At 39.6% G+C, this 24,615-nt stretch overlaps 1 protein-coding gene across 1 annotated transcript in view; it reads right to left on the bottom strand.

Moving 5' to 3' along the window:
- KCNH8 (potassium voltage-gated channel subfamily H member 8) overlaps nt 1-24,615 on the bottom strand; it is a 360,653-nt gene that overhangs the window by 56,129 nt on the left and 279,909 nt on the right. Inside the window, exons 8-10 of the mRNA XM_049628875.1 lie at nt 16,631-16,828; nt 5,779-5,978; nt 4,654-4,903 (exon numbers count right to left, since the gene is read on the bottom strand). Of these exons, the coding sequence (XP_049484832.1) occupies nt 4,654-4,903; nt 5,779-5,978; nt 16,631-16,828 (648 nt within the window). The remainder of the gene's footprint in view (nt 1-4,653; nt 4,904-5,778; nt 5,979-16,630; nt 16,829-24,615) is intronic.

Below are 24,615 nucleotides of genomic sequence, written 5' to 3'. Positions count from 1 at the left end.
CATAAATGTAAAGAGCTAACAAAAAAACCCTGATTACAGCTTCAGATTTTAGACACAGCCATTATCAGCATCCCTGTGAGAAACATGAAAGAAAATCCATTCAGTTCTCACACAAACTTAGGTTAAATGCTGAAATAATATGACCTAAGTTCACAGAGGATACTGGCATTAGATTCACGGCTACAACGTAGGAGTTTCTTTGCTTTGTCCTTCTGCATGGGCTTTAAATTTCATTATTTTTTTAATGGCCTCCTGCTCCATTTCAGAGGGAATCAACAACCAACAACTGATCGACAGGAAAACCACGAAGCAAATAGTATCTTTGGAATGGTATACAACAAATTGCCCTGTCCTCCATTCAATTAAGTTTTTAACTTCTACATTTTCATTCCTTTATCGTGCCCAGCATTTCAGGAAGCAAAGCCTCTGACTTGTATCAGACTTCAATAAAATTCTGTTTTATTGAATTTCACAGGAAAAGAAACATGCCAAATTAACCATGAACACCTGAAATGTTCATAAATATGTAACAGATAAAAATTGAACATCTGGAAATTATTGGATTACATCTAAATATTATCTTTGAATTAACATTAAATTTAAACTTTGAAATTGAGCCTAGTTGGCCAAAGAAAAAACAGGGCTAAAATCTATACTTACAGATGCTAAGGGAGTAAACAGCCACATGGTGCTAGAGAAGTCAAGTTGGATTTAAATGTTGTGACCAATAACGCTAACCTTGGAAATTCTGTTTCTTACATATTTTATTAGAAATCTAAATTAGTGCTCAAAAACTCAAAGTTGGGCACAGATGTAAATATATAGCCCAGATGCTCTGAATACAGCAAATTTCGAAATTTGTATATCTCAGGAGAATTTATCACGATGCAGTGTCTTGCCACAAAGAAGATTTACATTTTTCTGTGAAGCAACTGCTGTTTGGAGTGACTTTATTTATTTAAACATTTTTGAAAAATGTTTATTTATTTTTGAGAGAGAGAGATAGAGTGCTAGTGGGAAAGGGAAAGAGAGAGAGGGATACACAGAATCCGAAGCAGGCTCCGGGCTCTGAGCTGTCGGCACAGAGCCTGACACGGGGCTCGAGCTCGCGAACCGCGAGAGCGTGACCTGAGACAAAGACGCTTCACTGACTGAGCCACCCAGAAACCCCTACAATGACTTTAGAGTTATCATACTTTCCTACCTAGGGTGACTGTAGCATGGCTATTTAAGCCACAATGACCCCAGCTATAAAACACCACCAACATCTTGCCAAACTTGGCATCCTAGAAAGAATTCCAGTTTATTTATTCATTGAGTGAATATTTATGAAACACTGACATGTGTTGTGGACACTGTTGAGCCCTGGCAAGATGAGCACTGGTAAATTACAACATGGTTTGCATCCTTGCTGATTGTACGGTCTTATGAATTTCTCACTATCATGCATTAGGACCTACATCTAAGTTTCCTAATTACTCTAAGTCCTGGTATCCTTATTTCTAAAAGAAGAGCAAGATCTCTATGGTCCCTTACTACTTCCATTTTTCAGAATTCTATTATTGATATTTGCTAGCCAGTTATTCTTCCACAGGGGGTGGGGGTAGCTGATGAGATGCATCTGCAAACTGTCCAGGTTAGAGCAATAACATGTTTAATTATAATTAGGCAGACTAACACCATCCGTGAAGAACACATTTATCAGTGCTTTGTCATTTTCTTTTAAACAACAATGAAGAAATTGGTGGAAAAACACAATTACCAGGACATGAAATGAAGGTGTGCAAAGCAAACAATTTCTACCCCCATAACAAATCCTTGCCTCTATGTCAACTGCCTCCCCAGGCATCAGATTAAGAAATGCCTTCATGTATTGATTGGACAACTGAGGTGCTTGAATAAGTTATGGCTTGACAGCTGTTTGGTGATACTTCCTCGCTACAGCATTATATATTAATTCATTTTGTTGGCAGAGTGAACATGTATTAAATATCTACAGATCAAATGTGAAGCCATGTGCTTAAGTGTATCAAAGTCAGTATTGATTTTAATTGGCCCTATAAGACAACATTACCACAGGGAAAGTAAAATACTCAATCTCCACTGAAATAATGTTAATCACAGGGATAAAATATTAATAATTCGTTATCCTTGTTTCGGTTTAGTCCCAATACCACACAGGAGTATTTAGAATGGTCATGTGGCAATTTGCACTTAAATCATTTTTGATGTTGTGGAAACGAATATGTGAAAATGCTAATCATGAAAATCATAATTTATGGAGGAAATCGAGGCCAAGAGCAAAAGGCAACGGATTAAATCTTTCAGCTGTGAGTAGAATGTTTTAAATAAGAAAATCCAGTTGAATTATGTATTACAAACAATGCTAATTACCTAGAAGCCATCACATTTGTACCTATTATGTTCTAATGTTATGGCGGTTGCCTTCATATTCCTAGTATCGTTGCTAGTTACCAAATGTAAAAATTCAGCACAATTATGGGGAAAAACCACATCATATGTATTTAAACATCATGCATTATTTTGGCTTACAAGCATATGAAGCCATATAGTTCTGGAAAAATAACTATATGCCCTTTTAAAAGCAGGCTATGTCAATAGGCAGGCTACAAAACTTACATAGTCCTAAGAAAGCCCATGGAAAGGTATGCTATGATTAAAGTTAAGTTTTTGAAGCAAATTCAGAAATAATGATCAATTGTAATGTAGCGCCATGAAATAATAGAATGATTGGCCTTTAACTTCACAGAGTTGAGAAGTGAGCAGGAATGTTAAGTCTCTTCTTAAAAACACACAAGCACAGAGAGCCTCACTCTAACACTGATGATGAACTGGCCAAGTTGAAAATAAACCCAGTCGCTCTTCTGTCAGTACTTTTCTGTTCAGGAGAAAAACATAAGAGGGTGAGTCAAGAGTTGAGCCAAAGCTCTGAAAGGCAAGCCCTACCTTTTCCCTGGTAGGAGGCCGACTGAGTAAACATGAAGCAATGGGAAGCACCTGTTTATTTCACTATTCCCTAGCCTCCACTCTTCACCTTTAATTGGAGATAATCACACCAACCTAACGGGGCAGTAGGATTTAAATTGGATAATGGATATAAAACACCCGGCTCATATTAGGGAGTCTCTAAATTTTAGTTCTCCTTTCCTTTTCCAAAGTATAACCTGTCTTGAAGCTTACAAACTAGAATCCAGTGATAGCAGGCTTATAGGGATGAGATAGAAAAATAGGCATTGCTTAGACATGGAAAAGAGCACCGGAGATAGAGTCAAAAAACCTAGGTTAGCTTTGACTTTGGAAAAAACAGAAAACACCACTCTTATCTGTCTCTTTGTGTTAGGAAGGCTTAAGCAAGACCCGATATGTAAAAATATGTTATAAACGGTTAGGCTGTTTCTAAATCTTAGTTCTTGAATATATTAAATATAAATTAGCCCCTTTTTATGAACACAAATTCTAAACAGTGGCGTACTACATTGGTGTTCAAAATATATTTAGATCACAACCTGATACGTTCGTAAGCCCCAATAAATATTTGAATAAACAAAAAACGAGTGATTTCAAAAGAAGTACACATAAAATTGTGGGTAGGAATTTTTCTATATTCACTCTACGTGACACCTTTTGTCAGCTGACCTTTATATTTCAATGAACACCAATTAGGTCTTAAAAGTTGGGAGTCAGTTTTGTGGTACAAAATCTTCACAAACTGTCTTGTGAATTTTCTTTGAGGAAGTTAAAAAAAATAAAAAAGAGGCCTATGGCCACCTTGACAATATTGGGTTAGTGACTGCAATGAGAGCTTATCTTCAGTGCATAATCACTTTTGTGTTATTTCTAGCACAGATGGAGCCATTTTCATGTTCTTCTCTAACTTTGTTCTCCACAAAAATACAAAAATGCCCCTTTAAAATTGACCAGCTATTTCACTAAGAGGCAGCAGGCATCATGACTAATAATCTGGCTTTAGGAATCAGAAAGAACTGTGTTCATTTTCTTATGTTATTTGGGACAAATTAAGTGAACATACTATTTAGTCATTTGTAAAATAGGGTTAATATTCATCTGCTGGATTTAAACAAATCTTTTTCACGTTTATTTATTTTGGGGAGAGAGAGCGCAAGAGAAAGTGGGCGAGGGGTAGAGAGTGAGAGAGGGAGACGAAGGATCTGAAGCGGGCTCTGCCCTGACCGCAAAGAGCCTGCTCTGGGGCTCAATCTCACTAACTGTGAGATCGTAGCCTGAGCCAAAGTCAGACACTTAAACGACTGAGCCACCCAGGTGCCCCTGGATTTGTTTTTAATCCAGCACTATGAATCCAGATAGAGAGTGAGCACGCCTATGTGAGCAGAGGAGGGGCAAAGAGAGTGACGCTCCACTGACTGAGCCACCCAGGCGCCCCAATACTGCTGGATTTTTAACAAGAATGAAATGATATGTTGAATGTGGAAACTCAGTATGTGGCAGAACAATAATAATACATAGTTGGCAAATTAAATCCATTCAAATTTGCCTGATTCCATATATTCATCCAGAATTTTCTTACAATAGCAGTACCCCCCTCCCCACTTTTTTTCTTTTTAACTTATGCTCTAGGGTAAAATTTCACAAAGCTTTTCAACTCCGACGTACCAAGAATAGCCAGCACCATGCTGTCTTTAAGAACTTCCATGGAGCCTGAGCATACAAAGTAGATGGCCTGCAAAGCATCTCCTTGACGCAGCAGATACTCCCCCGGAGCACAGAAAGAAGTTTTGATGTGTAGAGACAGAGACCTGAGGCAGCCCCGGCTGGCACACTCAAAAAGGGACAACTGTAAGATCTCCTTGTTCAAATGCATAGTGATGTCAGAACGCAGCTCATCTGGAAAGTCTTTCAAAAGCTGTCAAGATGAAAGAAGAAATCAAGTTGGGGTAAGTCTAGTCTAATTGATTTACTCTGCAAGACAAGGGGGTGTTCTTCCCACTGTTTGACCAATAAGAGTATAGAAGAGGAACTATATGTATGTGATAGTCCTGGAGAGATTTTTTTTTAGTGACTGTGACCCCAGTTAGGTGCTAATTAAAAATTAGCTGATAATAAGGCCGGGGAAGTAGAATACATTAATAAGATTCTGGAACGAAAACGTATGGCATACTGTGACATGCTTCTCACAAAGACTCCTACTCGGGACAGAAGATATGGAATTTGGGCCCACTGGTGTTTCCTCTAGATTATGATCACACGAAGAGAAAAGAAACCAAATAATTACTTACAAGTATGGATTACTAGCTTGATTGGGAGGGAGCGGTTGTAGCATGTTTGTTTGATTTATAGGATACTTTTCTTACAGTGGTGGTCTGGAGTATTCCTGGGAGTCTACAGATAACATGTGTGCTGGAAGATATTTTCGGTTTTACTTTGTTGGTTTTAAAGGCACACATTAACTTGGGTAATCTCAATTCCGAGATGACACCGTTTAGTAGTCATAAGAATTGGTTCCTCCGAAGAGGGCCAATGAGGATGAAAGTTAGGCAATCCAATTGACCAGAATAGCAAATTAACATAAAACATTGGTCAATCCAAAGTGGCATAATGAAAACATAAGCCAAAGCAGATGAAAGAAGATAGACGGAGTTTCACGAGGGATTAAAAAATAGGGATGAGGAAGTTGGTAGATGTGTACTTCACTTCCAAGACCTGAATTTGAGCACCTTGCTTTTACCCAAGAATATGTGCTTTCTGCCTGAAAACCTCAGCATGAGAAATGAACATTACCTCATTTGAATCTATTCCATTGTTGACTGACCAGGTTGTTTGGAAATATTCGAGCATCCTCTGCTTGAGCTGCTGGGGCAGGTGATGGACTCGTATAAAGTCCTTCAGATCCTTAGTTCTAGTGTGATAGAGGGACCATCTGGAATACATCCTCTGTATGATCGCGGTCACGTTTCCAAACACCAAGGCGTGCATCAAGGCTAGAGAAGACAACACAGCATACAATGGGAGAGAACTATGATGGAGGGGCTCACCCCTTAAGTCTAAATTTACAGTTTATAGATCCTGAATTCAGCAGAGTATGTTTATGTGGCCATGTTGATACAGCTGTTTTGGTACAAGCGTTTTGGTACAGCCACTTCGCCATAGACTGCATCCTAACGTAGTCATTTTGATCAGAGTTAAAATCAATCAGAATAAAAATATCTTCCAAAAATCCTCAGTAATAGGCAAAACTGACCCACACTTAATCCGTTACCTGCCATTCTGGCCAGGACAAACTTTTATTTTGTACTTTTCGCATCTACATTTTTAACAGGTATAGTTTAATAACCATGATAAAATAATTTTAATATAATTTCATAAAATAAACTATAAAGTTATAGCTCAGTGGTTATCATAATAACAAATACATTTTCAAAATTAGTCTAAGTGGTTAGCCCTAGTCTTTTCCCCTAAGCCATCACTTAAAATTAGTTTTATGATATTAAATATGACACATTTTTATTAATAAAGGTATGGAGAAAGTGGTTAGAAATGTAACTGAGGATTTTCTGAGCAATCTGAAGCTGAGATTAATATGGCTCCAATCACCAACCCCACTTTGGCTCTGTGGTTACTCCGTGGTTAAATTTTAAGGGAGATATCAAAAAAATCTGAGACCATTAAAGAAACAAATACATTCACAGAGGAAAACTGGTATTCTGCCTAGTGTTATGTTGCCATCCTGAGAAGAACCAGGTGGTACATATACATAGGACTCCTGTTTTGATGAGCTTTCTCAGTCAGATTATATTTAATCCCCAATTTCTTTTTTTTTTAAATATGAAATTTATTCTCACATTGGTTTCCATACAACACCCAGTGCTCATCCCAACAGGTGCCCTCCTCAATACCCATCACCCACCCTCCTCTCCCTCCCATCAACCTTTAGTTTATTCTCCGTTTTTAAGAGTCTCTTATGGTTTGGCTCCCTCCCTCCCTAACTTTTTTTTTCCTTCCCCTCCCCCAAGGTCTTCTGTTAAGTTTCTCAGGATCCACATAAGAGTGAAAATATATGGTATCTGTCTTTCTCTGTATGACTTATTTCACTTAGCATCGCACTCTCCAGTTCCATCCACGTTGCTACAAAGGGCCATATTTCGTTCTTTCTCATTGCCACGTAGTATTCCACTGTGTATATAAACCACAATTTCTTTATCCATTCATCAGTTGATGGACATTTAGGCTCTTTCCATAATTTGGCCATTGTTGAGAGTGCTGCTATAAACATTGGGGTACAAGTGCCCCTATGCATCAGCACTCCTGTATCCCTTGGGTAAATTCCTAGCAATGCTATTGCTGGGTCATAGGGTAGATCTATTTTTAGTTTTTTGAGGAACCTCCACACTGTTTTCCAGAGCAGCTGCACCAGTTTGCATTCCCAACAGTGCAAGAGGGTTCCCGTTTCTCCACATCCTCTCCAGCATCTATAGTCTCCTGATTTGTTCATTTTAGCCACTCTGGTGTGAGGTGATATCTCAGTGTGGTTTCGTTAATCCCCAATTTCTTACTGAACCGTCCAGTAACCACCCGATTATAATAAGATAGAAAACTTGGTTCACACGAATTCAACAGTTGGAGGGGATTGGAGATGGGTCTTCTACCAGAAAAAAAGGGATTTCTAGGAGTTGCCCAATGTAGGGAGTGGTCAGAAATCTTAAAATCAGAAAATTCAGGACAGGAATTTGCACTAAATAGTCATCAGCCAAACAGAACTGGAATGGCCCCTGCAGATGCCATCAGATAGTCCAAGAAGGTCTTCGACCCGCCTGGGGCTGTGACATTGGAAGACGTGAGGGCTGGGTATAGTTACATTTATGGGCAGATCAAGTCTCAGATATTCAGATTTCAGCCCAGCAGTTTTTGGTTAAAAAAAAAAAAGACTACAAATCTAGTAGTTTGTTTATTAGGAGCTCTCGAAGTGTCCCTGTACCAAAATCTCAATGTCCAAGGAGCTCTGTTAAAGTTTCTTACATCAAAATGGATACATTTATGCAAAAACACCAACATATTACTGCATCTATCTTCCTGAATCTCCATCCTATTTCAGGATAGCCCCAAATAAAATTCTTCCTTTCCTCTACATTTGTCAGAATGTATGGATCACTGGCATACTAATTTCGATCTAATCTAACATTGGAATTAAAATTCTTTTAGGTTATATATCATCATTTCTCTATGAAAGATAGGATCACCATGTCTATAAAGACAGCTGGTAATAATAAGGAAACCCTCAATATTTTGGAACAGTTACTAGAATAGGGTTAAACTTAGGGTCTACATACAGGAGGAATATAATGTTGTAGAGAGAATATGGACTTCGGAATCAAACACATCGGGATATGAAACCTGACTTTGGCACTTCCTAATTGTGAACTTGGGAAGATACATAATTCCCATACGTGGATGCAGTTCCCTTATATATAAATGGGCATAGTTGTCCCTTATTCATAGGGCTTTTTTGAGATTTAAAGAGTTAATATATATATTATATAAATATAAATATGACATTTATTATTATTTAAATATAAAATTATATTAAGTATAAATCTATATTTTTTAAAGTGCCTAATATTTTGTGTGAAAAACGGGTGCTCAATTTATGTTCTTTTTCCCCATGATAGTGAAAAGCATAATCATGAATTTTCAACATGCTCCGTGGCGTAAAATATGGGGGGAAAGACTCAGGCAAGGTTTTCCAGCAACCTCGTAAATATTTAAGAGTGGTTGTTAGTGGGAATGACTTCTTGATGAAAGAAATTCAAGAAATATTTAGTCAGTTCCTGCTCCATACAAATGTAGGCAAGTGTATATTCTCCCCAAGTTTTCAAAAATGAAACGTTTTCCAACAGGTCAAAACTATCCTAAGAAAAATGTGCATTACCTAATAACTTACTGTTGAATGGCTCTTGGTAAATTCCAAATTGAGATCCGTTCTTCTGTAGGAGCACAGTGGCTCTGAGGTCAAATATTTTGTTTGGAAGAAGAGCCCTCTATTTATGATAAACACTCAGCAAAGAAGAGAAGTGATTCTGCTCCAAGTCAAAGAAATTAAACACCAATTTCAGGCTCAGTTAATATACTTATGGGCTCGGTGTGTGGAAGGCCCTACCGTCTGTAAAAGTATGTAATGGTCTTTCATCGAGATTAAACTGAGCACTGAGAACAATTCTATTTCATTTATTTTAACACTGCCTTCCTTAATTACGTGTATGATTTTAACTTTGCTTTGCTTAATTATAATGTGTGTAGAGCACTTAAAGTAAGAGAAGTGATATGTTCAGACCGTTTAGCATCCTGATTGTACATCATCAATAAAATGAATTACTGGATTAATTGTAGCATTCTCAGTGTTGTTGGAAAGTCCCAGTCTATATCCGAGTCACCATAATTTCAAAGTCTCATTTCAGCATAGGCAAATACTTCTAATTTAAGTAGTTAAAAAAATAAAACCCCAACTTCCATAATTTTCCAGTTTCCAAAGGTATTTTGCCTCTCTGTCACCGGTTATCATTTTCACACCGGTGAAGCATATATATAACTCTCAGGCCGAATCATTCCATCTGCTATGAAAGTTTGACTCAAGAATGGCAATATCCAGGTCAGTTTGGAAGTTATCATTCACTTTTCCTTTTACTCCTAGCAAATCTGACGTATATAATTCTTAAAGTAGCATGCTGGGGCTGCTGCTGAGTGTGTGGGAGGCTCTTTTGCTTTGTGTAGGCATTTTGTATAGAATGCATTTTGTAAAATCTCGCCTTAATATCAGGTCTTGGAGGAAGCTCGATAATTGGGATCTCAGAAGAATGTAAACAGACCTCCGGTGAAAGAGTCCTCCTAAAGGGCTGCCTGGCTTTCTCTCTCTTTGTCTCCTTTTTCTTCCTTATTCTTCTCCTTTCCCTTCCCCCTTTTCTTCCCTTCCTCTCCCATCCCCTTCCTTCTTTTTTTTCTCGCTCCCTACTTCTTTCTCTGGATTTTGGGCAACATTGCTCTCCTGAGGTATAACATCGTTGCTGAGTTCTTTAGCCAACCACTTCGCATTGCCTTCAGAGTCTACAGAGGGACTGTTTGCTCCTGATATAAAAGGAGACCAGAGCTCAGGCTCTGGGTAATCTTAGCTGTCCTCCTCCTCTCTCCCACCTACTCACTGACCTGGAATTTTCCACTCCTGTCAGAGTACACTGGGTTGTGGATGGCAGATGGCAGAGAAAACAGAGTGAGAACAATTTCCTAAATGACAAATTCAAATGGCAGTGTAGACGTCTTTAAAAAAGCCTGAATTTGTGAACACCATAGCCCATATGGGTCCAATAAAATTATGTCAGGAGAATATATATATAGGATGAGAGGACCCAAGGAAAGCCTTAACTGTTACGAATTTCACTTTACCTTTTTCGGGACAACGATGCCTCATTTAAACCGGACATGTCCTCAGTGGTGAGTCACCTTCGCTAGGAAGCTTTATCTAACCTCTGAGCTTGAGCCGATGGGCCCATCAATTGGAACCTATTCGTTAGGTGACTACTGGACAGCCATTACCAAGTGTGATAGAAGAACTTTTAAAGTGTGGGAACATGTTCTAATATATTTTGTTTGGTGGCAAACACAATATGCAGAATTGATAGAAATGTTGCCAAAAAGAGGGCTATATATATGTAAAAAGACTGCAAAGACTGTCTTTTGGCGATGGGATTTTATGTAATTCTAATTTTTCCGTGGATTTTTCAGTCTTTTCTAAATGTGCATTATAATAGGAAAAATTAAAGTGGGAAAAGAAAGAACATCATCTGCCCAAGTTCCTATTTCCATTACTAAACTGTGAACTCCTCGAAGGAAAGTATCATGACTTAGTCATTTTTGTTTCGCCAGCATATAGCACAGTGCCTGGCATAACTTATGTGTGCCATAAATATTTATGGCACTGAAATGAACCTCTGGTCGTTTGATACTTTCTGTAAAAAGTTTTGTAATCATAAGCAATTGGCTTAGCAAATGAACTCTGAAGCATTTAGCCCCAAACCCATCCCTTCACCCCCACCCCACTCCCCAAAGGGAATCTTTTAAAATTATTTATTTTAGGTCTCGTGATTTTTACCAATATTTTAGATAACAAAATTTTACTTCTATTGCTTGGCTCATCATGTTGAGATAAGACCTAAAAACAACCTGCCATGAAAGGTGAGAACTCAGCTCACTGCTACCTACCTTCCCATCCCACACTTGGTGGTTATTATTTTTAGCTCATGTATTATAATTTTACAAGGCAAAATTAATATCAATGACACATCAAGAAAATTACACAAATATTTAATGTACAGCTCACTATACTGAACCACCCCCCAGATGAATATATAGGATGTTATCAGCACCCCAGGCCTCCCTTGTGTCCCCTTCACAGACACTAACCAGCCTCATTACCAAAGGTAACCACAGTTGTGAATTCTATTGTAATCTATAAGCTTTGCTTAGTTTTCATTTCTCTCTTTTTTTTTTTTTTTTTTAATTTTTAACGTTTATTTATTTTTGAGAGACAGAGAGAGACAGAGAACGAGCAGGGGAGGAACAGAGAGAGGGGGAGACACAGAATCTGAAGCAGGCTCCAGTCTCTGAGCAGTCATTATAGAGCCCAATGTGGGGCTTGAACCCACGAACCCTGAGATCATGATCTGAGCCGAAGTCAGTTGCTTAACCAACTGAGCCACCCAGGCGCCCCTCTCTCTTTTTTTAGGTTTATTTATTTATTTCATGTGTGTGAGAGAGAGTGCACGCTCACACTGTCAGCCTGAGCGAGATCAGGGGCTCAATCTCACGAACTGAGAGATCATGACCTGAGCCCAAATCAAGAGTCTGACTCTCAGCTGACCGAGCCACCCGGGAGCCCCATGTTGTCATTGTTTTTAAGTATCTCATTCTGGCGAATATAAATGCTATCTAATCTTGATCTTAATTTACAAGTCTTTGATAAATGACGTTGAATACCTTTTTTATATTTTTATTGTCTATTTGGCATGGGAATCTGTTTGTGAAGTACTTTTTTTTTATTTTTTATTTTTTTTAACGTTTATTTTTGAGACAGAGGGAGACAGAGCATGAATGGGGGGAGGGTCAGAGAGAGAGGGAGACACAGAATCAGAAGCAGGCTCCGGGCTCTGAGCTGTCAGCACAGAGCCCGACGTGGGGCTCAAACCCACGGACCGCGAGATCACGACCTGAGCCGAAGTTGGACGTTTAACCGACTGAGCCACCCAGGCGCCCCTGTGAAGTACTTCTTAAAGGTTTTATGCCTTTTTGGGTTGTCTTCTCATACTGGTTTGTAGACAGTCTTTATATATAATAGGTACGAGCCTTTTATCAGATAAGTGTTTGCAAATACTTTCTCCTATCCTGTGGATTGCCTCTTCACACTCTTAAATAATGTCTTGGAAAATACAAATTCTGTAGTTCAATTTACCCATCTTTTTCTTTATGGTTAGGGCTCCAGCGGGAATTAATTTTAATGCAGTTTTAAGAGGAGTCCAGGTTGTTTTTCAACATGCAGATATACATTTGACCCTGCAACATGTGTTGAAAGAATCGTTTCCCCTTCGTACGGCATGTCCCCTGTGTCATAGAATGTCCATACGAGTGTGGGCCTATTTCTGTCCTCTTCCATTCCACTGGCCTATTTGTTCCTGGGCTAACATGTGCTTTCTTAATTGTTGGAACGTTACAGTACATCTTCATAACTGTCGCACAAATCTTCCAATTTTGTTCTTCTTTACAATTGCTTTGGCTAGTTTTAGCTCTGCATTTCCACTAACCCGTAGAAAGAGCTTGTCACTTTTCAAACACACACACACATATCCACCAACACACATGGACACACATCTACTAGAATTTTCGCTGGCATTGCACTGAATCCTTAGATCAATTTGGGTAAAACTGGCATCTTTATAATATTAAGTCTTAAAACCATCATCATTGTATATCCTTCTGTTACTCCCCTTGTAAATTTTCTCACTAATGCTTTGTAGTTTTCTGTATAGTAGAGTTACACATTTTAAAAGAGATTTTCCTACATATTTGATACTTTTATAATCATTTTTTAAATGTTTATTTATTTTTGAGAGAGAGAGAGAGAAAGTGGGAGGGCGATACAGAATCGGAAGCAGGTTCCAGGCTCTGAGCTGTCAGCACAGAGCCCGATGCGGGGTTTGAACTCACAGACCGCAAGAACATGACCTGAGCCAAAGTCAGACGCTTAACTGACTAAGCCACCCAGGCGCCCCTGTAATCATTTCTTACATTTAATTTTCTAGTTGTTTGGCACTAGCATATAGAAATACTATTAATTTTTGCATATTGAACTTGTACCCGTCAACCTTACGACATTCACTTGTTAACTGTAATAGTTGTTTAAGCTTTTAAGGTTACTTTTGTTTTGGGTGTTCTCAAAATTCTCAAATCTCAAGATTGTCCGGATATGTTTTTTTTTTCCTTTTCTCATTAGTATTGCTGGATGTCTCTGATAGTTTTTAATCATCTTCCCATAAATCAGTGGTTAGCACACACTGTAATTACTGATGCTCACACGGAAGCTTCCCCTTCCTTCCTCCTCCTCACTCAGCCAGTGAATGTCTCTGCCCTAGACATTTATCTGGGGTTTGGGCAGTCACCTGCAACATTTAAGATTGCAGCCGTCTGCTTTTGTAGTAAATATTGCATCCCTGTCATTAGTAATGTCATCAGCCTTGGGTGGAGATTCCTAATAAGATGCCTCAGACTTGATTCCTTAGGAATATATACCTAAAATTTAAAAAAAATAAATTATTTCTGAATATTTGTAGAAATCATGTGAATAAAATCAACTCATAGGATATAATAACATGGATATTGTGTAAGAAGTTTGCTAGGTCTCAGTGAATCTTGGCAATGGACTCACTAAAACTCCACGTCTTTATGTTTAAATGAAGGTGTTAGTAACTTCTATCTCATGGTGTTAGGAGAATTAAACGAGCAACATGTTCCATATTATGAGCTCTTATGATTAGCTCTCAAGGTCATACAAATAGTTAGTTAAATAGAAAATACTAAAATGCAGACATCCTTTCTTCTAGCCTAAGGTAATTGTCACAGTAATACAGAGTTGTTTCCCACAAACACAAATTTGGGAAGCTTTAACTAATAAATTCAAGTTACTTAGATGCCGTCTGCCATTCAACAGCAGTGGTTTCCCAAGTGCTGTCCAAGTCACCCAAATGCTTTAAAGCCACTGACAAATGAGCACCGGTTTTGCACCAGGATGATGTGATCAATGAGCATTTAACAAGTGACAAAGTAACATCGTCTGATTACTTCCTATATCTTTTGGCCCTGTGACCAGCATTGCTTTCTACTTACAGTGAACAGCAGGGAATAATTTATGCCATTTCCGATTCAGGACCAGTCACAATATTTTATGCGGATCAATAGAGAATAAAAGCTCAATTATCTAAGCAGATTCTTCAAACGTCAAATCGGTAGGTTAATCCTTGAACATTTGAGCATTTCCCCACCTTTCCATCCGGAGTAGAAGAAACATGGGCAAATATTAAATAAGTATAAGCTGTGTATATTGGCAAAATGCCTGTAACTTTGCTAAGCTGAGAGATGGGCAATCAAGGAGACTCGCAATTATAGAAGTCATAATACTGGGTATAAAACAGCCACCACGGCGTCTGGCACATTGTAGCTCTTCGGAAAATGAGAATTCCTGTTCTCTGCTCCCTAGGCTGTTGCTGCCGTACATCAGCCAAGACTGTTAGAATTGCTGCAGTCCCAGGATGCCCCTTCAGCAGCTCTGTCACCAGCACAGCCTTTCCAAGAAATTCTCCCGATCCCTGGCCCTTGTTTTCTCACTGCTTCGGAACTTCCTAACGGATTCGGCACGTAGAGCTTTACTGCCTGGTGTTAGTACAGCTCTTTCCACATCTTTCAGCCTATCTCTTCCAGACTGGATCATAAGTTCCTTGAGGGAAGGCTTGGCTTTATACTTTGATTTCGCCATAAGCTGGATGAGTCATTTCTTAAAGCCCCGCACAGCCATTTGACATCTCCCACGCAAGGAACCTGTTAGGAACCATCCTGTATTATAAGGCTCAAAAATGCTAAGGGATAGCTGGGATTAAGGCCATTAAAAGAACATGGTAAAATGGGCTTTTGGGGAGAACTGCGATGGGGCAGAAAATACTGATAGAACCCTGCTTTAAGAATTCCAGTCTAAGAAGAATGTTTACTCGATCCAGGTAAATATCCACATCTCCTACGACTCCATGAGAGAAGTCTTGTGATTTGGTAAGTTTCCAAATATGTATTTATATACGGAAGTAAACATTTATCTGGGTTCAAACCTTGCCTCTTTTCCTTACTGATCGTATGACATTGGGAAAGTTACTTTATTTCTCCAAGCTTTAGATATATCATCTGAAAAATGTGGATAATAACAGTGTGGATCCTGTATCAGTTAGGCGGTTTAGAAAAGGGAAATGAACCTAAATATTTCAACAGAGGAAATTCACTGTAGAGAACTGGTTTTCCTGGGGCTAGAGAGCTAAACGAGCAAAAAGAGATTATAGCGGTAACGTGGCTATAATAACTGCAGGAAGGAGCTTCTGTCCTTGGAGATGGAAAAACAAAAGGAAGAAGGGGGCTTAGCAGAACACGAAGGCCCAAAAGAGGAGCGGTGAGGAGCCGTAAGACACGAAGGCCCGACTTTGGATGTGGGGGCGCTCCCAACTGATGCAGGAATCTCCGAGAAGATACAATGGGGCTGGTTCTGCGAGTGCCTGAGGCGGCTGAACACGAGGACCACTTCTGCCGCTTGAGGTACATCATTCGCCTGAGAAGCAAGCAGTCCCCTCTCTCCACCTCCTGCTTTCCGGTCTCCCTCTGGCGCCCCTACCGGCAGAAGCAACTGAAGTCGGCTGGCAAAGAAAAGTGAGGTTTGCAGCATCCAAACTCCAGCGTGACAAAGCATAACAGGGAAGGCGGGTTTGGAGCTCAGGGACAATAGTATAATAATTTGTCTGTTTGTTAAATGGGACAGGAATCGTGCCCAACCTATAGACAATGACTCAGGATGTTGTACTGAAGCATTTAGCACAGAAAATGGAATATAAAAACAAGTTTAAAATGTTAATTATTTATTATTTATTGGGTGTGTTTCTTTGTTTTTGTTTTTATTTTTAACTAAGTGATCTAGCAAGCATCCTTAATTCACTATATTAGTATTAATAAAATTTGATAACACTGTGTTTGAGACTGTCAAATGGGCTTTCAAACATACACCTGCAATTCAAACTCCTATAATTTACATGAAAACAAAGTTCCTGCCCTTTCAAAATCGGTCATCAAGTAAACGGTTACTTCTTCATCTGTCCAGGAAATGGAATTCTTTGACATCACAGACTTTCATTGCTAATCTCTATGTATATTAAAGTGTTTGTCACCGATTTTCTAATTAGCGCTTTTTGACTCTTCCCATTTAAATGCGTTTCAGGACAGAACAAACGTAACAGAAATCCTGTGGCAGATATTCGTTCCCTGTCTTGCTATGAAGAAGAGTCTCCCTTACCGCCGATCAGCATGGTGCAGATGGAGAAGATCTTTTCCGCATCTGTATTAGCAGAGACATTCCCAAACCCAACACTGGTGAGGCTGCTGAGAGTGAAGTACAGAGCGGCAATATAGGCACTTCGGATGGACGGGCCCCCCAAGGTATTGTTGCCGTAGTATGGAGACTCTAGTCTCTTTCCCAACTCATGGAGCCAACCTGCAATGGAAGAAAGAATGAGAACTTAAAGCCACAGAGTAGAGTCCCAGGATTAGCACCTGGGGGAGGGAGGGAATGACAAATGAACATTGAGGGACATACTGATTTGTTCAGGAAAAAGAAGAAAAAAAAATTAAAAGGGAGTTCAAGGCAAGAAATAAGATTCCATTGCTACGAAAGCAAAAATATCACTTTTATGCAAGCTGTTCTATATAAGACACACAGCAGAGAAGTGTGCATCCGAGAGCAGATGGGTGGTCAAAGCTAAACAGGTTACCCTCATGCAGGAGACTCTACCCACAGACACGGAAACTGGGATTGCTACGGTCGGTAACAGTGTGGTGTATTTCTCTAGTGGTTAAGCTCCTTTCCTCCTTCCTCAATTGGAGTTTCAAGAGACAAATGGGCTTAATAGGTATTTTTAAACCCTATGTGATGATACATAGCAACAACCACAAGGAGCTAGACTTCACATAGACGAGATGGGCTTTATTTCCACCCAGCACAACCTTGCCCCGTTTTATCCACTTGGGCTGACATCTAGTTGTCTTAGGAGTCTCAGCTCATGCTACCTCCTCAGGAAACCTCCTCTGCAGCCCCATCCTGCCATGTGGGGGTGGAGGGGGAAAACCGCACAACTAAGAGGTACCTGTAATAGAACTGGATGTCCCCCGCAGCTGTTTTATAATACTGCTCTATACGTGAGCCCAAACTGATCAAATTAAGAGCTTTAAGTACATGCAGTTTATTGTATGTCAACTATGCTGTCATAAAGCTGTAAAAAAAGCTACATTAATAAAGATGAGAAACAGCAAGCATGACATTGACGATAATAGAATGGAAACAGCACAAACACCACGTTAAAATCCTTCATTGGAAACATTTATCCTTTAAGATTTTGTATTTCAGAATTCTCTCTTTCTCTTTCTTTGTAGGCGACTATGTTACAAACCACTGTGACAATTCAGCTGAACCCATAAGGTTCATAAGACTTCTGTTAAGAGATGTTATTCACTGACCGCTACTTTCTTGTAAACGCTTCATTTAATGGCTGCCCAAGAAGGGATGAGAGTCATCACACTTTTTAAGTAGTAATAATGCTGTCATTATCAACTAAAGTTATAGGTTATGGAACTGTGCTAGGTAATTAAAATGCATATTTTAAACAACTGGGAATTCCTTGAGACCAAGGAGAATTGTTTTGTGGCAAGTATTACATCTTATTCATCCTGTGTCTTCAGTAAAGTGTTTCTCAACCTTTAGCTTGCCTCAGAAACATCTAGAGGGCTTGTTAAACAGCGATAGCAAGTCCTATCCCTGAAAGTTTTTTAAACTGCTGTGCCCTCTGCCACCTCCACTAACCGCATCAAAGTTTCTGTTGCCAAGACCAGGTACAGGTATTTTTTAAAAGTTCCCAGGAGAATCTAATGTGAAGATAGAACTTAGAACCGCTATTCCAGATCTTAGCAAAGCACTAACAATAGTCAAGTTTAATAACTGTTATTTTAAAAAGTGAATGAGTTAATGAATGTATCAATTGTTCTTGCACTCTATCGTAGTATGAGATAATATGACAGCCTTGAGACGATAACACAACATATGTGCATTTGTAAATTTGTACTAGGATAAGAACATATGTTTGGACGATAGAGAATAATAATGAAACGTAAGTTACACGCTATAAAAGGTGATGCTGTTAGTAAGTTATGACCAGGTACTCTGTCTGGAAAGGCTTTGTGAAGGAAATACGCTCTAGTGATGGGGTTCAGGGCAGGCTGGCACACAGGAATGTGCCACTTGGGCATGGGAATTATTTGAGCTGAAGGCAATCAGGGCCCGACGGACTCAAAAGAAGCTTTTTACTCCCCCCTCAACAGCCTAAAAGAATTTAGATAGGGGGCCTGTACCAAGAAGAGAGCTATTACCAGGGATAACTTTTTACGTCAGAAAGATTTGTCTTCATGGCATGGCAAACATTTGTTTACTGAACATTTGCTCTTCTCATCTTCCAATGAACTTTCTTCCCTTTGAAGCCCCCTTGGCCTTAGCTCAGGATGGCCTCGAAGCCTCAATTGCCTGACCGTCTTTGACCCTCTCATGTCTACGTGAAACTCCTATAGGTACTACATTAAATTTGTTTTTCTTCGGTTTTACTGTCTCACATCAGTATAATTATTAGGGCAGCCAAAGAACCTAAAAAAGAAGAGAAAAATAACATTCCTCCCCAACACTGGATTCAACACAGATTTAAATGTGGGCTCCTCCATTTATAGGCTGTAGGAACGACTAACTTCTCTGAGCTCCACTTTTCTCACTTGGAAAAACAGAGATACTATCTAAGTTGTGGAGCTGCGATGGATTAAAGGAGGTGCCACATAGGAAAATGCCAACCATTGTTACTGGCTGAGGTTTAGTGTATCTCTTTTCTCTCTCTTGCTTCTCTTACTTTCATGGGAACAAGAAAGCACAGAAGTCCAGGAAGGTAAGAGAAAATAAGAGCCCAGCACTGAACTGTAATGGGAGAGGAAGGTGGTGACTCCATGTATTCAGTAAAAACTACTGTAGGGATTGCATTTCCTAACCAATAGAAATAAGAGGGAGAAAATCCAGATGACAGCAGCTCTTAAAACCGGGGAAGTTACGGGGTGCCTGGGTGGCTCAGTCGGTTAAGTGCCCAACTCTTGGTTTTGGCTCAGGTCATGATCACATGGTTTCAGTTTGGCCGCAGGTTGGGCTCTGCCCTAGCAGCGTGGAACCTGCTTGGGATTCTCTCTCCCTCTCGCTCTGCCCCTTCCCTGCTCATGCTGTCTCTCTCAAATAAATAAATAAACGTGAAAAAAATGGCGGAGTTATATGCCCATTTGTGAATCTGAAGAAAGACGCGATTCTTTGGCCAGAACAAAGTACATGTGGAGACTGTGGGCCACTCTGTACTCATTTTGTCATTTCATGGCTTCCTGAAGCCCTTTCATACATATCAGATTAAAAAAATCTGTTCTAGAATTTTAAGTGAGGGGGAGGATGAAGTGATCAAGGGTGATTTGATAGAACGTAGCTTAATCTTGTATGGAAAAAGATTTAGAAATAATGGCAACTTATCCAAGATTAATTGATGAGATATCACAAAAGCAAATCACATGTGCATTTAAAAAATATTACTGGCATATTTATATGCACCGTAGGAAGAGTGCAGACACAGAGGCATAATCAGGAAGCAGAGAGAACATCTGAATTTATTGTCATATTCAGGATGTCGATTTCTGCAGGATAGCGCCCCCGTAGGCATTTGATCCAGATGCCGTCAAATATGGAGAACCACAGGATGCTGACTGGCTGGTGGGCTTGGTATTTCTCAAGTGTCTTCCCACTTGTGCTCTAAAAGGGATGCTGTATTATTTCTTCTGGACAAAGAACTGATTAGAGGGGCTTGTCCTTTTGTTCCGTATTGGTCATTCCTGCTAATTACTGGGAAGCTGAAAACTGTCCTCTTACCCAGAGAGTAAATATTGCATGACCTAATTTCTGTTTTAGCTGATGCACAGAGGAAGAGAAAAACCCAGAAACAACTGAGCTACTTACTACTTCCTCTTGCCTGAATCAGCTGCACCATCAGACCATGAAGAAACAACTGGACCCACCTATTGATCTTCAATTAAGGTATTCATTACCTTACGGAACCCAGTTTTCTCACTTAAAAAAAAAAAAAAGCAAACAAACCCAGTCAATATATTTGGTTGAACTTCTTAACTGGAACAAAAGTGAAATCCTGAAGAATTCTCTGAAGCAAATCAGTTTTCATATAGATTGATTTCTGTAATCAAATAGGATGAAAGTTTGTATCAGGACATACAGATTATATTAGATTATATCCTCATCCAGGGCCTGTTCATTTACAATGTGTGAAGCTATCTCAGAAGTGATTCAGGGCGCAAAACACAGAGGAACAACAGACCTACTTTTGTTGATATCTCTTTTCCGTCTAGCCAACTGTTCTGTCTATTTTCAGAAACATCTTGTTTTTTAAGAAAGGTTGCTACTAAACTGTGTTACAGCTGACGGAGCAAAAGCAATAATGATGATGACAAAACCTGGTAACACGCAAAGGAGGTAACACCCACAAATCCTGGGATTGGCTCTGTGGACTAAATAAAACTTTTTCACAGAACAGCTCGTCCAAAATGAGAGCACATGTTCACTGTAACAAGACAACATGTCACTGTACTGTATAGAAGAAACAGTTTAACCAATTTGGAAGCCAATCTTTTTTTATGCTGAAGAAACTCATCTCTAAAGGAAGGGATGTCCTAGAACAGTCTGTCTGCTTCTGCTCATTTTTTTTTCCTAAGGAACATTTTGAGGAAAAACACATACACAACATAAAGTAGAATCTAAATATACTAATACATTGCAATTTGATAAAGACAAAAGATATCATAAAATAATCCTATCATTACTAAAATTGATTAGATAAATAAAAGAGTAGGTTTATGAAACAAAGAAATTTTAAGATAGAATGACTCCTTTTTTTGAGAGAGTGAGAGAGAGAGAGAAGGTGAGTGGTGGAGGGGCAGAGAGCACAGAGCCTCGTGCAGGACTGATCTCACCACAGTGAGATCATAACCTGAGCCAGAATCCAGAGTTGGAAGCTTCACCAACTGAGCCACCCAGGGGCTTCAGGATAGAATGACTCTTAATGACCACGCCCAGAAGAACATGGGATTTAGCACAATTCAATCCATATATTTTTCATTGCATACTTACCATGGGCCCAGTATTTTGCTTAATTACACACTTCTAACACTGAATGGGAGTTTCTAATTAGTTTGCTCTTTAGGCTCCCTACAATAATTTACTTACTTTTACTATGCATATTGTGTACACAGTTTGCACAGGTGTGACCTGCTTTATACAACATATGCAGCCTTAAAAAGTTTAGTTCAGATTAGCATTTGGTAAGTGAGCAGATAGTTCAGATTTAATAAAAGGAATGGGAGCATGTTATTTAAGGAAAGCCTATGGTGAATTTCTTTGGTCGCATAAAATAACTTAGTAATATGCAAAAGTATCCGGTAAAATATAAGCTTATTAAATCATATTTATATGTGTGTGTTAAGATGTGTTTGTATAGACAGAGAAAAGAGAGAGAGGATTAGCACATGCATAATCACACCTATAATCCCAAGTGGTGTTTTACTTAATTTGGAACGCATGAACCATGTTGCATTAGGGTGTGGCGAGAAGCAAGAAGGGAAGCCATGCCAGGGTTTTGTTACTAGGTTGGCACACGCTTTACATTTTACCGAGGGCTTCCTGGGCTCCAGACACTCCAGTAAGGCAGTCCATCTCCCGTCTCACTTATAGGCACTAATTGTATGGAATAGGTACGCTTATCATCCACATTTTGATCCATTATTTCATTAATCATTATAACCATTTAGAAATCATCATCCTCATTTTAAAGACGAGAAAACTAAGGCTCCGAATGATTAAATAGCTTGCTCAGTATGGCAGTGTCAGGGTTTGAATCCAGATCTGTGTGCTGTCAGAGCCCAGGTTCTTGACCACTATGTACAGTGGTCACGTAATATACATATACCCACGTAATATACATACAAGCCCAAGAATACTACTGTTGTAGTGTGGCTGAATGTCTTTACAAGCGAGATGCCATTTGTTATTATGGTGTACATACGTGGCAAGAAAGAAGTAGTCTTAGTTAGGCCTCCCCAGAAGCAGACCCTGAGGCATGGCTTTAACTATAAGTCATTTATTTAGGTGTTAGGTCCAGCACATATATTTAGGAGACAGTAGGGAAGGGACACAGAGAGTGGAGGAAGCCAATGAAGCATGCCCAATCAAGCAAGCTATCACTATAGGCAACTGGAGCTTAAGCCCACTGGGGGAACCCCGAGGAGGAGTGTAGAACATACCCCCTGTCAGAGCAGGAGAGTATTAACCATCATTGATTGAGGGTGGCTCTAAGGGAGCATGACTTCCCCACCGTGGCCATGACTGTAGCAAAGGAGGCTTCTACATCTCAAGACAGTGCCTCAGGCATAGATATAGATCCTAAGGATAGGAGTCATACAGAGTGAGGGGGCACGGTGGAGTACCAACAACATTTGCGACAGCAGCCAACACTTACTAAATGCCAAGTATTTTGCTAGGCTTTCACATAACATATTTTCACACAGCTATCACAACTACTCTGCCTTTTTTTTTTCTAAACTGATAGAGTCCAACAGAGAAGGTCAGAAGTTTTCTCCTGTCTTTAGGGACTTTTAGAACTGAGAGGTAAATCCATGCCTTTCTAACTAAACATCCATGATCCTTCCCCTATACTACACTGCTTATAAAGAAGTAATCATTTTAAATGATCTTTTTAATTGCGCTTGTTGAAACCGTTATTAAATAAGTTTGCATTTCCAGCGGCCTCTTTTGCTTAGCGTGGGGGATTGTGTCCCAAAGGCACACATCATATCAGAGAAAATAGAGGAAGAAATTACCAAACATAATCCACAATGTAGACATGGGATGACATGGTATTTAGAACCTGAATATTACTTCAACAGGGATCAAGAGGTTTCTAATGTAAATTCCAAGCATAGAAAATACTATGGTTAACATTGGCTTCCCCTCCCTCCATACTTAATCCTTTTGGACTTCATTCAGCTGAGAGGTAGAAAAACACTGAGTCCTAAAGTGGGAGGTGTCTGGCTGGGAGAGGCAAACAGTGGGAGATGATGATTGTGGGGCACGGCATGAGAACTTCTCTGGTTGCTTAGCCTCTCCCCAGCGGCTAATGTGTGGGCCCCGCCCAGCTGCAGGGGTGATTGAGAGATATCAAGAAGGGTGTCAGAAGTCTGAGTGCCTGCATGTGTCTATGTGGGTTTGTGGGGGTGGGGGTGGTGATGGTGCGGCAACAGAAAGACAAAGATTTGTGTGAGGTATTGTATTTACTGTTATACACTCAAAAAGAGTTGTTAGTCCGAAACAGAATATCACAAAAAAACCTTGAGATTTCATCTCCATTGTCTCTCTCTCTCTCTCTCTCTCTCTAAGTTTATTTATTTATTTTGAGAGAGACAGAGAGAGTGCAGGTGGGAGAGGGACAGAGAGTGAATCCCAAGCAGGCTCCTCATGCACAGCCTGATGTGGGGCTCGAACACAGGAAATTGTGGGATCATGACCTAGGCCAAAATCAAGAGTTGATCACTCAACCAAATGAGCCACCCAGGCATCCCTTCACTATCTCTTAAAATATCTACATATTTATCTCCATTCCTTAAGGTTCAGCTAGTGCCTGCCACTACAGTTTTCTGTTTTGTTTGTTTTTTGATTTAAACAAACTTTTTATTTTGGGATAATTTCGACTAATACCAAAGTTGCAAAGAGTACAAACAATCCCCTTTGTACCCTTCACCCAGTTTCTCCTAATGTTAGCATCTTAATGTTTATCAAACTATGAAATTAACATTGGCACATTACTACTAACTAAACTATGGACTTTCTATATTTTAATGTAAGAATATAGTTAAGGAGAAGTTCAGAGACTTAGATTCCAGAACTCACTCTCTACCTTCCACTCCATCCCCATATTTCAGGGTGTGACTGTGGATAAGACTAGAAAGGCACCAGGCTACAGTGATATTTGATATTGATTTGTTGATTCCACTAAGGAAAAGGCCATCAGTAAATTTGGGGTCCTGTCCGAATTTGACCAGGAACTCCATTACTTGGAGTTTCCACAGATCTCACATTTTGGTTCTCATAAACTAAGAGGTGTC

Source organism: Panthera uncia, chromosome C2 (genome assembly GCF_023721935.1).
Source record: "Panthera uncia isolate 11264 chromosome C2, Puncia_PCG_1.0, whole genome shotgun sequence".
NCBI classification, from domain to species: domain Eukaryota; kingdom Metazoa; phylum Chordata; class Mammalia; order Carnivora; family Felidae; genus Panthera; species Panthera uncia.
The sequence above is the reverse complement of the archived record's forward strand: the minus strand, read 5'-3'. Positions and strand labels throughout refer to the sequence as shown.